The sequence below is a fragment of the Gnatocerus cornutus genome, chromosome 2, assembly GCF_029298725.1.
Source record: "Gnatocerus cornutus isolate USDA-ARS CGAHR chromosome 2, icGnaCorn1.1, whole genome shotgun sequence".
NCBI lineage: Eukaryota > Metazoa > Arthropoda > Insecta > Coleoptera > Tenebrionidae > Gnatocerus > Gnatocerus cornutus.
Window position 1 is genome coordinate 19,624,707 of NC_142234.1, and position 12,954 is coordinate 19,637,660.

Sequence of the window (12,954 nt, forward strand, 5' to 3'; positions counted from 1 at the left end):
TTTATTGCCAAATCGAGCATAAATCAAGTCACGGATACGAGGTGAATTTTTTGCGGCACATTCGTTTGACTGGGCTATAATTAATTGGTTTTTTATTGTTGTAGTGCGTGTAGTGGTAATTGTTATTATAAAAGGACTTTCCCAATGTAGTGTAGACAAAAATCTGATCGTGACTATTTACATACATTAAACGTTAAGTAGGTATTTATTCTTTGGTCGTAAATGCCGACACACGATTATGTCATTGGTTACGAGCAATTACAGAATAGGGAAAGTGTTTTTATAAGGTTGGATAACCGGGGAAAATGGCCTAGTGGGAATCTGCGCAAAAAAATGTCACTGAATCCATTATTGCGAAATGTTCTTGAATTCGACTGACATAGTTTTGTTGAATTTGTTAGATTTATGGACTTTATTAATTTAAAATGAATTTTCATTCATTTTAAAACAGATGGATTCAATTCGGGCTCCATATTCTCTTTTGTTCCTGTAATTCCAATTTTAATTGGGAATCATCAACAACCGACAAATCGATAGTCAACTTTCGTGCTAAATTGCAAATGAAAATTTATTTATTTGCCGGTGCGATTGGATCCCCATTTTGCCAGAAATCACCTTGTAAATTCAACATAATATTTAGACAGTTGTGTACTGAAATAATTATAACCGCTTCATTTCATTCATTTAGTCCCGCATTTTGCAATTACGTAAAGTTGATCTGGAAAAAGTCTGTTGCTTTGGTGGGTCTGTGCACACATTTCGCATATTAACAGACTTGGCACATTGCCGGTAGCATAACATAAAACGAAATGTGCAATAGAAAGTTGTGAATAATTTTTATGATCAGTTTTTCTTCGCCGCTTTAATGTTAATTTCACACTTTACTGCTTTTTATCATTTTCACAACAAAAACATGTAAGGACGTCAACGATTATCACTGGTTGCGTGTTAAATTAGTGTCGCTTCAATGTCAAAACGCTGGCACTCGTTTGATACGCGATATTCTTTTGATGGCGTTTAATTTCAACATTTTCTCACACTTTTGTTGCTAAAAATTCGCCCCTGCACATCCCGGATTCGAAAATATTTTTATTTGAATTTGCCTTATTTATCTCCGGAACTGTCAGATAGAATGACGCGCTTTTTTGCTAAGAATCGGAAAAAGGGCATTTTGAAATATTGATTTATTGGACGGTATATCATTCTTGTTCCACTTAACTTAATTGTCTTCTAACAGTAAGACTTCCATCACCAAAAATTAAATAAAAAAGCAAGAGTCGTTCAAACGACATGTCTTTCTTTAATAACAAAAAGTTATAGAAGTCGAATTTCCAGTCTTGATTTATATGAAGATATGTTATGAACGGACATCAAATTAATTTTGCTCAATCCATAGAAGAGCAAGGAGGATTTCATAAATCCTTCAACAATCCTCAAAGGATTTTAACCTTTATTATTGCGTCTTTTATAGCGTTCGGACGAGACTAGACGTTGGCTATAAAAATTGGTTTATCCGATAAAGTCAATTTATTCTTGTAACCTGGGACGAGCTAACTAAGCTTTCGTTTTATTTAACACGGTTCGGAAAGGTAGTCGGACAAATATTTCTGGTCCCGGGCGAAGGAATGCGGTTTCTTCTAATCTAAAGCAGTTGAAATATAATTTTTCCAGACGAGAAATGAGTTAAGTGCTTTTCTCTGCGAAAATATTGCGAAAATGACGTGTTCAACAAATGGGAGAGGCGATAACGTAGGAAAACTGCTATCGTGGTTTAAAATTTGCGCTAGTAGTATAGCTCATTTTACGCAGAATTTCACGCAGAATCTAAATCTGGGCGCAAAATCCACGTACGGCAAGAAATAACCGAGTTATGGCCGTTTAAAGTTTTCGATATTTGATTTTCATTTTTAAAATTTTTAAAGCTACATATCTTTGAAATTATTACAGGTATGAAGAAACGGTTTTCGCCATCGTTTTTCTCGCGATTTTTAGCTAAGACTTCTTCTTACATTTTCCAAAAGTCGAAAGTTGGAGTTTTTTTTTGTCGCTTATTTTTTGGAGTAAACTTGCGTTATTATACACCATTTTACGCAGAATTTTACGCAGATTCCAAATCTGGGCTTAAAATCCACGTACGGCAAGAAATAACCCTTATGGCCGTTTTCACCATCATTTTCCTCGCCCTTTAGCCGATGAGACACATATGTTACATATGTTACATATTATATTACATTATATTATGTTATGTTAAATACTGCTTTTAAAACGTAAAAAGATGCTGATAACAATATCGCTAACACGACAAAATTGCTGATTGTCGGAAAAGTTCTTAAAATGTTATGATTTTGAAATTTTTCCGCGAATTCTTGAGAAAGTGAATTCCATTTTCGTGTTAATTCTTTGGTCACGACGCGCCAAAAAAAGGATTAAAGGACCCGTAGACAAACCAATTAACTTTCTCTGGTTAAAATATTTTTTAATGTTATCAACATCAACGGATTAAAATGATTTTTCTTCTAGATTTCTAGAAAGTTTTTATTCTCTTTTCTTATTATTTATTGAAGGCGGCTCAAAACAAATTAATTTAGGCAATTTGACAAGACGTGTAATTACCTGCCTCAATAAGTATGCCACACTCGTTACCGCTTTCCAATAATTGTAAAATATAAAAATTCTTGTGAAATCTGGCACTCTTTCAAGAAACTAAATACAGTCGAAACTTAGGACTTTGCAAAGATAATTGAACGAGCGGGAATAATCATTAACGAGCACGTTCCCTTCACTATCCTTTTGATATTCCTATCAAAACATCCGCGTTATTAATTAGCGTGTCGATTAATTTTTCTTGATATTCCCATTATCTGCGCTATCATATAACAAATTAATTTCTCCTTGCGTTATCACCGACGAGTTGGTAATGCAATCACCTGTTTCCAACCTGCGGCTACCTTTGGATGACATAACACCCGGATTTCTCTTGCATGACTCCGGGGCTTTCGCAGAAACTCACCTTCGACCCTATTTTATGTTCCAGAATGTGATCATCGGAATCGTCGGAGGGATGCTGGCATGTCTAGGTCGCCTATCACCTCGACGCCAAGAATTCCTCGTCTACATGGCTGTCTCAATATTGACAGTCAACAGCGTCAACGTCGTCCTCAGCGAGTGGGGACTCTACTTCTCCGATATGTCAGAACTGCTAAAGAACCATCCCAATCACATGCTCATTGACTACGGTAATGCAGTGAGATAGTGGCGTGAATGTGGCGAATAGCGTGTTTTGTGGTTTTTAACGAGAAACGTGTCCTGGGAATTTTGTGGTGGGTTGATATGAAGTTATGACGATGGATGCGACATGAAATTTTTAGTTGGGAAAAGATGGGGGCTCAGGGAAACGTACTTTTGCTAACAAGGTTACGGACAGGTTTTAGTGTTTCGGTGATGGATCGAGGCGTTAAAAAGAAAAGTTCGCCCATTTAAATTTTACAAGTGGATGTTGGCGGCGGCGGCTTATTAAAGTTCACAAATTGGTCTTTATTTTCAAACTTGTTGCTTATTTTTGTCTTTATATGGAATCAAAGAACGAGAATTAAATTTTTTCCGATCCAACCTGGTAAATAAAATGTAGCTAAAACCTGAATATGCTAATTGCAAAAATTAGTTGAAATGGATTGCCAAGGCCGTGACGTTTTGTTTACATCTTCAATTCGCTTTGATTCGCAGAAAAACAACTTAAAAGCAAAAAATCATAAAAAGCACCTGAAGATTTTTTCTAAAATTCTCCAAGCATCATCAACTTTACCACTATGCCCTGACGTCATCGGATCGAAAGCCGCATCGCCTGAAAATACATGTTAATTAATGGGACCAGTTCCACTGCACCAAGTCGGTTTAACCCAACCGACCCATCGACTTTTCACTCTCCCATCAATAATTCATTTTCTCATTTCAGCATGTTTCGCTACTCGTATAGCCACAGCAGCCGTCATCGTTGTCTCGTTCTTGGACAGTCAGTTCGCGTTTTGTTCCATGCAGATCGCGCCGGCGAAAAAGGACAGGAAGAAACTCCACGGGTCGCACGAACAGGTGTCGGATATTGAATATATCATTCCTAGGGTGAGTACAAAGAGTTTTTTGCGTTTTGTTGTCAATTGTGTTGCAGCCAAAGTCCTCCAAACCTCACACAACGGTCTACAACGCCTACTCTCAAAGCTGGGTCTTCGAATCCGACAGTGCGAGTTGTTCCAATACCGCTGAGTCTCCTTATTTAAAGATCCTCGAGAACGGCACGCCGAAGAACCGATCGAAGAAGTTGCAGAATGGAATAGTTAACGATACGACTCATCTTATCGATAATCCTGTGGTTCATGTTGAAGAAGCTTCGGATGATAGCAACAGCAATAGTGATAGGAAATTGGGGCACATGCGGAGTTTTTCGCGGTCTGCTTCTCCGGTGCACTTGTCGGCGAGTTCTTCACATATCAATTTGCACCAGGCCGGAAATCCGCCTATCTACGATTGTCTGGAGACTATTTATCGAACTAGATTAAACACAGGACCCAGAGACGAGCCTCATTACCAAACGCCTCAAAATATGGTTATGAGACGGGTGGAGTCCGTAAGCCCTCATGCAGAAAAAGTCCAGTATGCGTCTTTGATGAAAGAACTGCAGAGGGCAATAGTTAATAAGAAAGAACCTTCGGTTACGTCGCCTAGTGATAGTGCTACTGCATCGGAGAAGACTCAGACGGATTCCAAGAGTAGTAGTCGTCATGAGTCTTCGTGTAAAAGTAGCGATGCGGAATTCTCCAAGGAGTTGGAGGCAGCCCTTCAACTAATCCAAGACTTGGAGAGTCCAAATACCATAGAAACTCCTTCAGAGCCGAAGAGCGACAACAGAGACGCGCGCCCTTTGGCTGTCTGGAGGAACAGTGAGAGTGAAAGTGAAAAGACGTTGAGTGCCGTCGGTTCTTTGGCGGAAATCACGTCGCCACTTGCAGAGTGCCAACCGGAATTGTACACTTTCAAACCTCCGGCGAACGGTAAGGGCTCCAGCGTCATAATCCACCACTACCCCGACTCCCAAAGCACTTCCGGATACAGTTCTCCCACCCATCCCACTCCTAGTTGGTCCACGACGTCGTCCCTCAATGGCAGCAGTAACGACATGGCCTATTCAATACATAACGCTAATTCCGGCACGATAATTTCCCTCTATTCCCAAGTTAACACCCCTTCCAAAGGCAAATCAGTAACACTAGTCAACATAAGCGGCACCACCCCAGTTCATGATTGCACGGTGGCAAACAATAAGGATAAGGACAAAACGAACCTCTGGAGCGTCAAGTCACTCTTAAGGAAGAAAAAACAATCAACGTTGCCTAAACTATGTCCGGAGTTAGAGGGGGCTATCATTAAGTCAGAGAGCCTTGCCTACCTGACCGAACCTGAGTTGCTGGCGAGACACCAGCGAAATAAAGAGATACATAGGGTAAGGATACGAAGGGCTGGTGCTGGATTACCGGGTGACCTTACTAACGTTATGGTGAAGGCTTATTAACACTAACACATTTCATCACTCTTCATTTCATTGTGGTTATAAGACAGTCTTTCATAATCTCAGTCTTACTTATTTCTTGTAACTTTTCACGCTGGAATTCTACTCGGAGTTTGTCGACACGTTTTGTTTCATTTTTATCTATTTCCAGGAAATAGAAGAAAGAGTAATCCAACAGCTGGGTACTCCAAGGACTGAGTCAAATTGCTGATCTTTCTCAATTATTAATTAAAGAAGTTTGAATGAAACCCCCATTCTCTCAGCTGCAGGTCAGCGACGTCCATTTTTTCGACTTCAATTTCAACAATAATTTATATTTTCGATATTTGTATCTAACGTATGTGTACATATTGTTGTTATAGTTATATAGTTTATATCATAATTCTATTGTACATATTATAATAAAAAATCCCTTTTATAATGTATCTTTTCTTTTGATATACAATTATTTATAAGTAACTCAATAAAAGATTTCAACTTCTCCGCATTTCTTTCTTTATTTCACAACAAAGTTTGATTTTGACAAATTCACCTGAACTTCACGGTAACTGAATTTTCACTTGGGCAAAGTTGAATAGGACTTTTCTTTGTTGCCTTTTTAACTATTTAACTGTTTTAAACGTATATTTACGTTTTGCCATTTTTCTCAGAAAATGCAAATGATAAGAATTTGAATTTTTGGGGAAAAAAGTAAGCGGATAAGACAAATCGAATAAATAGATTCACATTTACGTAACACTTACGGCAGTCAACTTTTAAATTTTAAATAGAACACCCTATATTTTATTGCACTTTTGAATTCTATATGAAAATTAAAGATCACTTTCTATATACCGTGTTATACCTAAATTGTATCATTTCTGAAATATCTCTATTTTTAAACAAAAAATAAATTAAATTTGCATTTCAAAAAAGAATATTTTCACAAACATTTTTGAGAATTTGTTTATAAAAGATCCACATAAAATATAATTTTCACCATTCCGAAGCATGCTTAAAAAAATTGTAAACAAAGGAGTAAAAACACTTCTTTTTTCCGTATTTTTAGTAGGAAATGGGTGTCCAATACATAAAGTTAATGCAAAATTTCATTGTACGTTTGTATTGTGCTTATTTTCCAATTAACGTGGTGATTTTGAAATACGTTATAGGGTACTTATTTCGGAAAAAAAATTCACTTCATTTACAAAAATCAAGATATCTCAGAAATAGTTCAATTTAAGTGTAGCACATTACACATAAAGTCCCCTTAATTTGGACGTAGAATCTGAAAATGCAATGGATGTTCCATTTTAAATAAGCAAGTTGACTTCTACTTCCGGTATAACCGGAACTGTCACAAATATGTGAATATTGTCATTCTATTTCTTTTATTCGATTATTTTTGTTCCCAAAATTTTAAATTTTCATCTTTTGTAGTTTGTAGTCAAAACGTATGTATGCTAGCTACATCTGAGGGGAATTTCCCTTCGCTGGCTCTCTTCAAAATCTAAAATTTTCTTTTACTGAATTGAAATAATTAACAGTTCTGTCATGGGAGTAATCAGTTTATTTCGGCCTTGAGTAACTCCCAAATTCTGTAACTGCAGCATAAACGCAAAAATTATTTCTCTACGTGTATTATGTGTTGCCTATATTACTTTAGACTAATTTAATTAAAAATTAATTATTACGGTCGTACCGCGCAAAATATCAAGATTTTTTTATAAAAACGGACTAAAGACCTATTTCTGCACCTATTTTTTCTAAAACGGCAAAACCTGTGAAAATATTAGACAAAGAATAATCAACTTTTTCCCCGTCAAACTGTAATAAGAAAGTGCCGTAACTTTTTTCATTTTGTGCTGTAATAAAGATTTATCATAGAACCGCATTACATTGTCTTTTCTTAGTTGCCGCTGCTTCAAATTTCCTCAATGAATATTCAGCACTTGGCACTTTTAAAGACCGAAGAAATTGACTATTTGGAGCAAAATTGTCAGCAATAAAATTTGCTCGAAGTATCTAAAACTGAGTTAACTAGTTTACATCACCTACATCTGCACCTACTGAGTGAGTTTAATGTCATGACACACATTCTCTTCATCTTACTCATCGTAGTTCATCCGAGAAGAGATTCGTGTCAACTGTGTGTCGTACCGTCCCACAACAATACGTGCAGTTCAAACCTGGTTTTACCGCCACCAAAGTCTAATATCAACTACCGCAAGGTCACCACACTCTCTGCAACAACAGTTACCTGTGGTTACGTACCTGCTCCATCCACGTCTCACCTCTCTTCGTTTCGGCGAGAGAGTGACCAACCGCAGGTACTATCTCAGAATCTCCGTACCAAACCTACCAGTCGAGTACGACCGAACGATCAAACGAGCACGTTACCGTCCCATCAATTCGAAAATCAACAGAAAAAGTGTAAACAACACGCGACATGTCGTCACCTTTGCAGTCGTCAACCCTCGACGGCCTCCCCAAACAGTTCGTCAGTGCGATGCGGACCCTCTTTGATATCATGGACGATAAAAAATCGGGTTTGGTTAACTTCTCGGACATAGAAAACAGATGGCAAGATGACGGTTCCAAAGGATTGCCCAAAGGAGTACTGGAAAGCCTACGCAAGGTAACGCCGCCCAACGGGATGCTGACTTTCGAGAGATTCTGTGCCGGATTGAAGATCTGTCTGTTGCGGAATCAAGTGGAGAAGCGCAACGACAACAATCTCAAGAGAGGTAAGAAGTGTTCAATTCCCACGCTCGCGGGTATTTAAATCCTCGTGCTCTCTCTCAGGGACCTCCGACACCCCCACGAATCGCCCACCATCCGCACCCCTCTTAGACATCGACCCCCCGAAACAAAACTGGAACACTGCCGCCATCAGGCCGAACAACCAACGCACCATCAGTATGCCCCAGCTGCTCCCCGAAAGAAAAGATGCTCCTCAACCCGAAAAGACCGTCCCCAACATTAACAAGCCGTTATATGGCCCCCCTAAGCCCCCAAGAACCGCCATCGTGATGGATCGAGGAAACTTGGACAGAGCTGAGATACGAACGGCTCTACAAAACTGGCAAATGGGCCTCATGATGAATGACCAAGAAAACAAATCAGATAAAAGGCAGCAAGCGCAATACGGCGGCTTGTTGCGAACTGGACGGAGTTTAGGTGACGGAAAAGCGGCTCAAAACGACATCGCAGTGCCAGTGGGTGGAGGAATTTATCAAAAGAAACCAAACGTGAAAAGAAGAGAGCCGAGAAGGCACACCTTGCAGAACGGAATCGATTACAATATGTTGAAAAGGATGAAACAAATAGAGCAGGAAAAAGACGTGTTGATGCACGGGTTGAATGCCGTCGAAAAAGCCAGAGAGTGGTATTTGAAGCAAGTGGCGACTGTACAGGAAAAAATGAAGTATCTGGGGCGAATGGGACACGTGGTGAGTTCGAAAATCATTTGTCAATATTAGTCCGAGCGAGATTTATTACTCTTTTCTCCGTTTAAATTTCACTGCAGTGACCTATTTCCGTTATGTAAAACACTCGAGATACAAGTGTCGATGTGAACTTTTCAACGCTACTAACCCAGTTCAGCGAGATTCTCACAATTATATTAAATATGAGAGTTTCCGCATGCATATGAATATCTAATCACAGTATTAAACGTTGCGTAATTATAATCTATCAATTTGATCTCTGTAATTTCAGTGCTTAAACTTCACCAAAGTAGAGCAACCATTGACAATTACAAAACATTCTGCGAGATGACGCATCTAAAAGCAATTCTCATTCGGTTATTGTCAGTTAATAAAATTTTCATTAAAATCGGCTCATGCCATTAAACCGCGAACTTTTCGATGTGAAATTTTAATTGACGGGATGTACAATTTAATGACGCTATTGACAACGGTTAGTGGACGGGAACGGCTCTATACAGATTATAGTGACGAGTGTCGTGGACCGATAAACCTAGTTTTTCAAAAAAATCCGCGTTTGCTTCAGAAAATAACACGTTTATTGTCCTCGGAATGCAAATTCAATTGTGATTTTTAAGGTCGAAATTTCTAAAGAATTGTAACAATATAGAAGGTTGCAAAACTTACTGTTAGATTTGACCTTCCGACCAATGGCATTCTTGTCCAGAGTCAACTCGTTTTACATTCGATTTTTATGGAAATCGAGCTGTCACGGTTAATCCAAATAATAAAATCGCGAAAAAAAATTTCCATCATTTTTAACAATTGTGCATTATAAAACTCATTTCTACAAATACAAAAACAGCTTCATGTAAAAAAACTTTTTAAAATAAACTTAAGCGGTTTGTTTAAAATAAGGTCAAAAACAGTTTAGTTAAATGTGGAATGACAAAGAATAAAAACAATAACAAACAGCCATAACAATTAATAAACAATAAAAAAATGAAAAATAATTACAAATGTAATGCATTAAAAAATGTCACGGCGTCGAAAAATTTACTAGCGAGTTTGGGATGAAATTCAACAATTTTGTTTCTCATCTATAATGTCGCGACGTGAGAATTATAAGGTTATAAGCGATTTTTGTGAAAATTTAAATTGTTTCTTTTGCGATTTTTTTAAACGTTTTTTATCAAGTATAAAAATGAAGTAAGTTAGTATTTGAACAAGGCAAAATGATATTAATAGATCTTGTCATTTTTTAAAATAAATACTTCATAAATTAAAGAAATATCACTGATAACGTGAACACTGATCAATTTAATGCAAATGATAGTTAGAACCTTATAGTTCTCAGGTCGCGATGTATCTTCGTAAAATCAGAATGAACTAACTCGGACATCTGCTCGCTAAAAGGCCCTAAACTCTTTTTTTTAATTAATATCTAATAATCTCATTTTTGAAACTGGACTAACCGTGCTGTGTAAAGTAAATCACAATCTTTGTATATCCATAACAAACTTATTTGTTACCATATGTATCTACTCAGTATTCATTCTTGCTGGAATGCTATTTAATATGCTGTTGGATTTCAGACGATTGTTTCTCTTTTATTGTGTAAACGAGGGCGCAGCGCACAAAAAGTCTAGTACAATGGCATATAAATTTTTGTATTCATCACCAGGCACGTCACTTGTCGATACGGATTAACATTTAACAATTCTTTGTTTTTACGACGTTTATAACCGTAAATGAATAGTGGAAAACAATCATTTTCTATTCTCCACAGAGAGGAAATACACACGTGCATTACGAACTTTAATTACATAAGGCAGAATTATGTAATTAAATTTTGGTCTTGCAGTTAATTAAAAACTTAATTTACATGAAACGAGATATTTATCCACTCAAAAAGCAAACATTTTTTTTCTCCGATCCCCCAAAATCCAGGCTTAAATCCTCAAACGCAAAGAAGATTTATTACAGACATAAATATTTCCGAGCAAAATCCGCTCACTAAGCCAAACTTTCCAGGAGCCCTGGTCCGAAGCCCAACAAGAAAAACTGGAACTCCAACGAGCGCGAGTTTACGAAGTAAATCGCCATTTGGCTGCCCTAACCGACAGCTGGGAGCGTGGAGGTCTTCCACTTCACATGAATTTGGCCGTCCACCACTATCCTCAAACTCAAGACTTGAGTGACCGCCTGAAGCAGCAAAACCGTCTTCTTACAGAAGTATGCGGTAACAAACAAAAAATTGTTTAACCACATTTTTTCTCTTACAGGAAGTGAGCAAAAAGAGCGAACGGATATCGGCGTTAGAAAGGGAAAAGGCGAGTCTTATTCAGGTGTTGCAGATGAGGGCGGCACCCACAAGGAATGGCCAGGAAGAAGCGGTTTTTTAAAGGAAAATTACGCGTTAAAAAAACAGTTTATTAACAGTCATTGAAACAATTGTGATTTTGATGTGAAAATAGAGAACGTAACGTTGTTACCTTCAGCGTGTTATACATAGATATGTTTCTTATAATTATTTGTACCGAGAGTACAAGACGTGCCATTCCAAGAAGAGTTTTTAAACTAAACTAGAGAGGTACATTGACAGTGATTCTTGTGCTAATAAATTGGTGCTAACCAGTTGCTTGTAAATTTTACTAATAAATACTGTTTATGCAGTTCTTTGTTTGATTTACGTTTACTGGGACCTGAGAAAATAATAGTGTTCGTCAAACTTACAGTACATTTGGCGCAAAGTACAAATATCACATACTTAGGACAAAATTATTGTTAAATTATTTGGCTTTGATTGATTGTTTTACGTCCCAATTCATCCCATCACTTGGCAGCTTGCTTTCAATGAATGGGGACAACCACACCAAGTACCATTTTTCCCCTAAAGCTTCCTTGATGTTCTGTTGGCGCCCCCGGTCATAAGGACTCAATTTTTGTTGTCTTTCATGGGTGACAACCCCTCTTAGAATCAAATCTCCGTGGAAATATAAGAGAACCCCTGTAAATGCACCCCCCATCAACACAATTAAGATGACAAATAAGTACATCTGGTTCCGAGAGTAGCTCACAAACAATGTAGCTAAAGGAAAAATCAGTTTAATTATTGATTCCAAAGTACCAAACTCTGTAAATTCAAATGCAAAGAAAATGTTGTAGTAAGAAGCATACACAGTTGCCACAAAAATATAAAAAACAAACATAACAAAATATCGCAGGTTACTGTGACCTATACAGCAGCCTGTGAACATACAGTGGTGGTCCCTCTTCAGTATACAAATGTTGCAAATATTGCAGTGCCATGACCTAGGGGGCGAAACGCATTCACATACTGAACAAAATCTTGAATTTGGCCCCAAAATTGTAGGAAGAAGTCTTCCTTTAATGCTTGTATCACAGATGACGATTGCCATGTAGTTTGAGCACACATTGAACAGGATAAACGTGCCACTTAAAAAGTGGAACATGTACCAGGCACTCCACTGGATGTAGTAATGCGGCAGCACCACAAACAATTCAAAGTAGTAGACAATAGGGACGATGACCAGCGTAAATAGAGTGACCAACGCGTCGGAAATGGTTCGAGGGAAAATGTTTCGTCTTATAATCATTTTTGGGAGGTTATGTTTTTAAATGTCACAGTGACAGCACACGCGGACACGCCCCCTTAGTGTGGGTGCTCAATTTAATCGCCAACGCCAAAAATCGGTTTTCATCTTTTATTTGCTTGGGTATGAAGAAAGTAGTGGGAAAAAGGATAAATAAATCTTGTGGAAAACAGAAATTCTACGAAAAGATTTTTTTTGGGGAGCTGATACGTGGCGCCACCTCTGTGTACTTTTGAAATATGAGAAAAAAAGGTATCTGTAAACGTTTTATTTCAAGAAAATAAAAAACTACACTTGTGAATTGCAGAACTTTTACGTGAAACATCGAAACGACATTAAATGTGTAGATTTGCCGCAAAAGTTTTTTAATTAA

General features: G+C 37.8%; 3 protein-coding genes across 3 annotated transcripts in view; 2 read left to right on the top strand and 1 right to left on the bottom strand.

The window, feature by feature from the left end:
- LOC148179841 (uncharacterized) overlaps nt 1-5,982 on the top strand; it is a 34,711-nt gene extending 28,729 nt beyond the window's left edge. The window contains exons 3-6 of the mRNA XM_088030224.1: nt 3,035-3,236; nt 3,953-4,116; nt 4,163-5,491; nt 5,709-5,982. Coding sequence (XP_087886350.1) covers nt 3,035-3,236; nt 3,953-4,116; nt 4,163-5,491; nt 5,709-5,768 — 1,755 coding nt within the window. The 3' untranslated portion in view covers nt 5,769-5,982. The remainder of the gene's footprint in view (nt 1-3,034; nt 3,237-3,952; nt 4,117-4,162; nt 5,492-5,708) is intronic.
- A 1,919-nt stretch (nt 5,983-7,901) lies between these two features.
- LOC148179842 (suppressor APC domain-containing protein 2) lies at nt 7,902-11,639 on the top strand. Its single transcript, XM_088030835.1, has 4 exons — nt 7,902-8,283; nt 8,342-8,988; nt 10,999-11,199; nt 11,250-11,639. Exons 1-4 carry the CDS (start codon nt 7,986-7,988, stop codon nt 11,367-11,369), a joined length of 1,266 nt encoding a protein of 421 aa, XP_087886961.1. The 5' UTR covers nt 7,902-7,985; the 3' UTR covers nt 11,370-11,639.
- LOC148179843 (putative palmitoyltransferase ZDHHC24) lies at nt 11,591-12,821 on the bottom strand. Its single transcript, XM_088030836.1, has one exon. It carries the CDS (start codon nt 12,582-12,584, stop codon nt 11,757-11,759), a length of 828 nt encoding a protein of 275 aa, XP_087886962.1. The 5' UTR covers nt 12,585-12,821; the 3' UTR covers nt 11,591-11,756.
- Between the last annotated feature and the right edge of the window lie 133 nt (nt 12,822-12,954).

What these genes read in the sequence shown, in the direction of transcription:
- LOC148179843 (XM_088030836.1), bottom strand. Translation starts at nt 12,584, where the DNA reads ATGATTATAAGACGAAACATTTTCCCTCGAACCATTTCCGACGCGTTG.
- LOC148179842 (XM_088030835.1), top strand. Translation starts at nt 7,986, where the DNA reads ATGTCGTCACCTTTGCAGTCGTCAACCCTCGACGGCCTCCCCAAACAG. An exon ending in CGACAACAATCTCAAGAGAG is followed by an intron (nt 8,284 to 8,341) that starts GTAAGAAGTGTT and finishes GCTCTCTCTCAG; the next exon opens with GGACCTCCGACACCCCCACG. An exon ending in TGGGGCGAATGGGACACGTG is followed by an intron (nt 8,989 to 10,998) that starts GTGAGTTCGAAA and finishes CAAACTTTCCAG; the next exon opens with GAGCCCTGGTCCGAAGCCCA.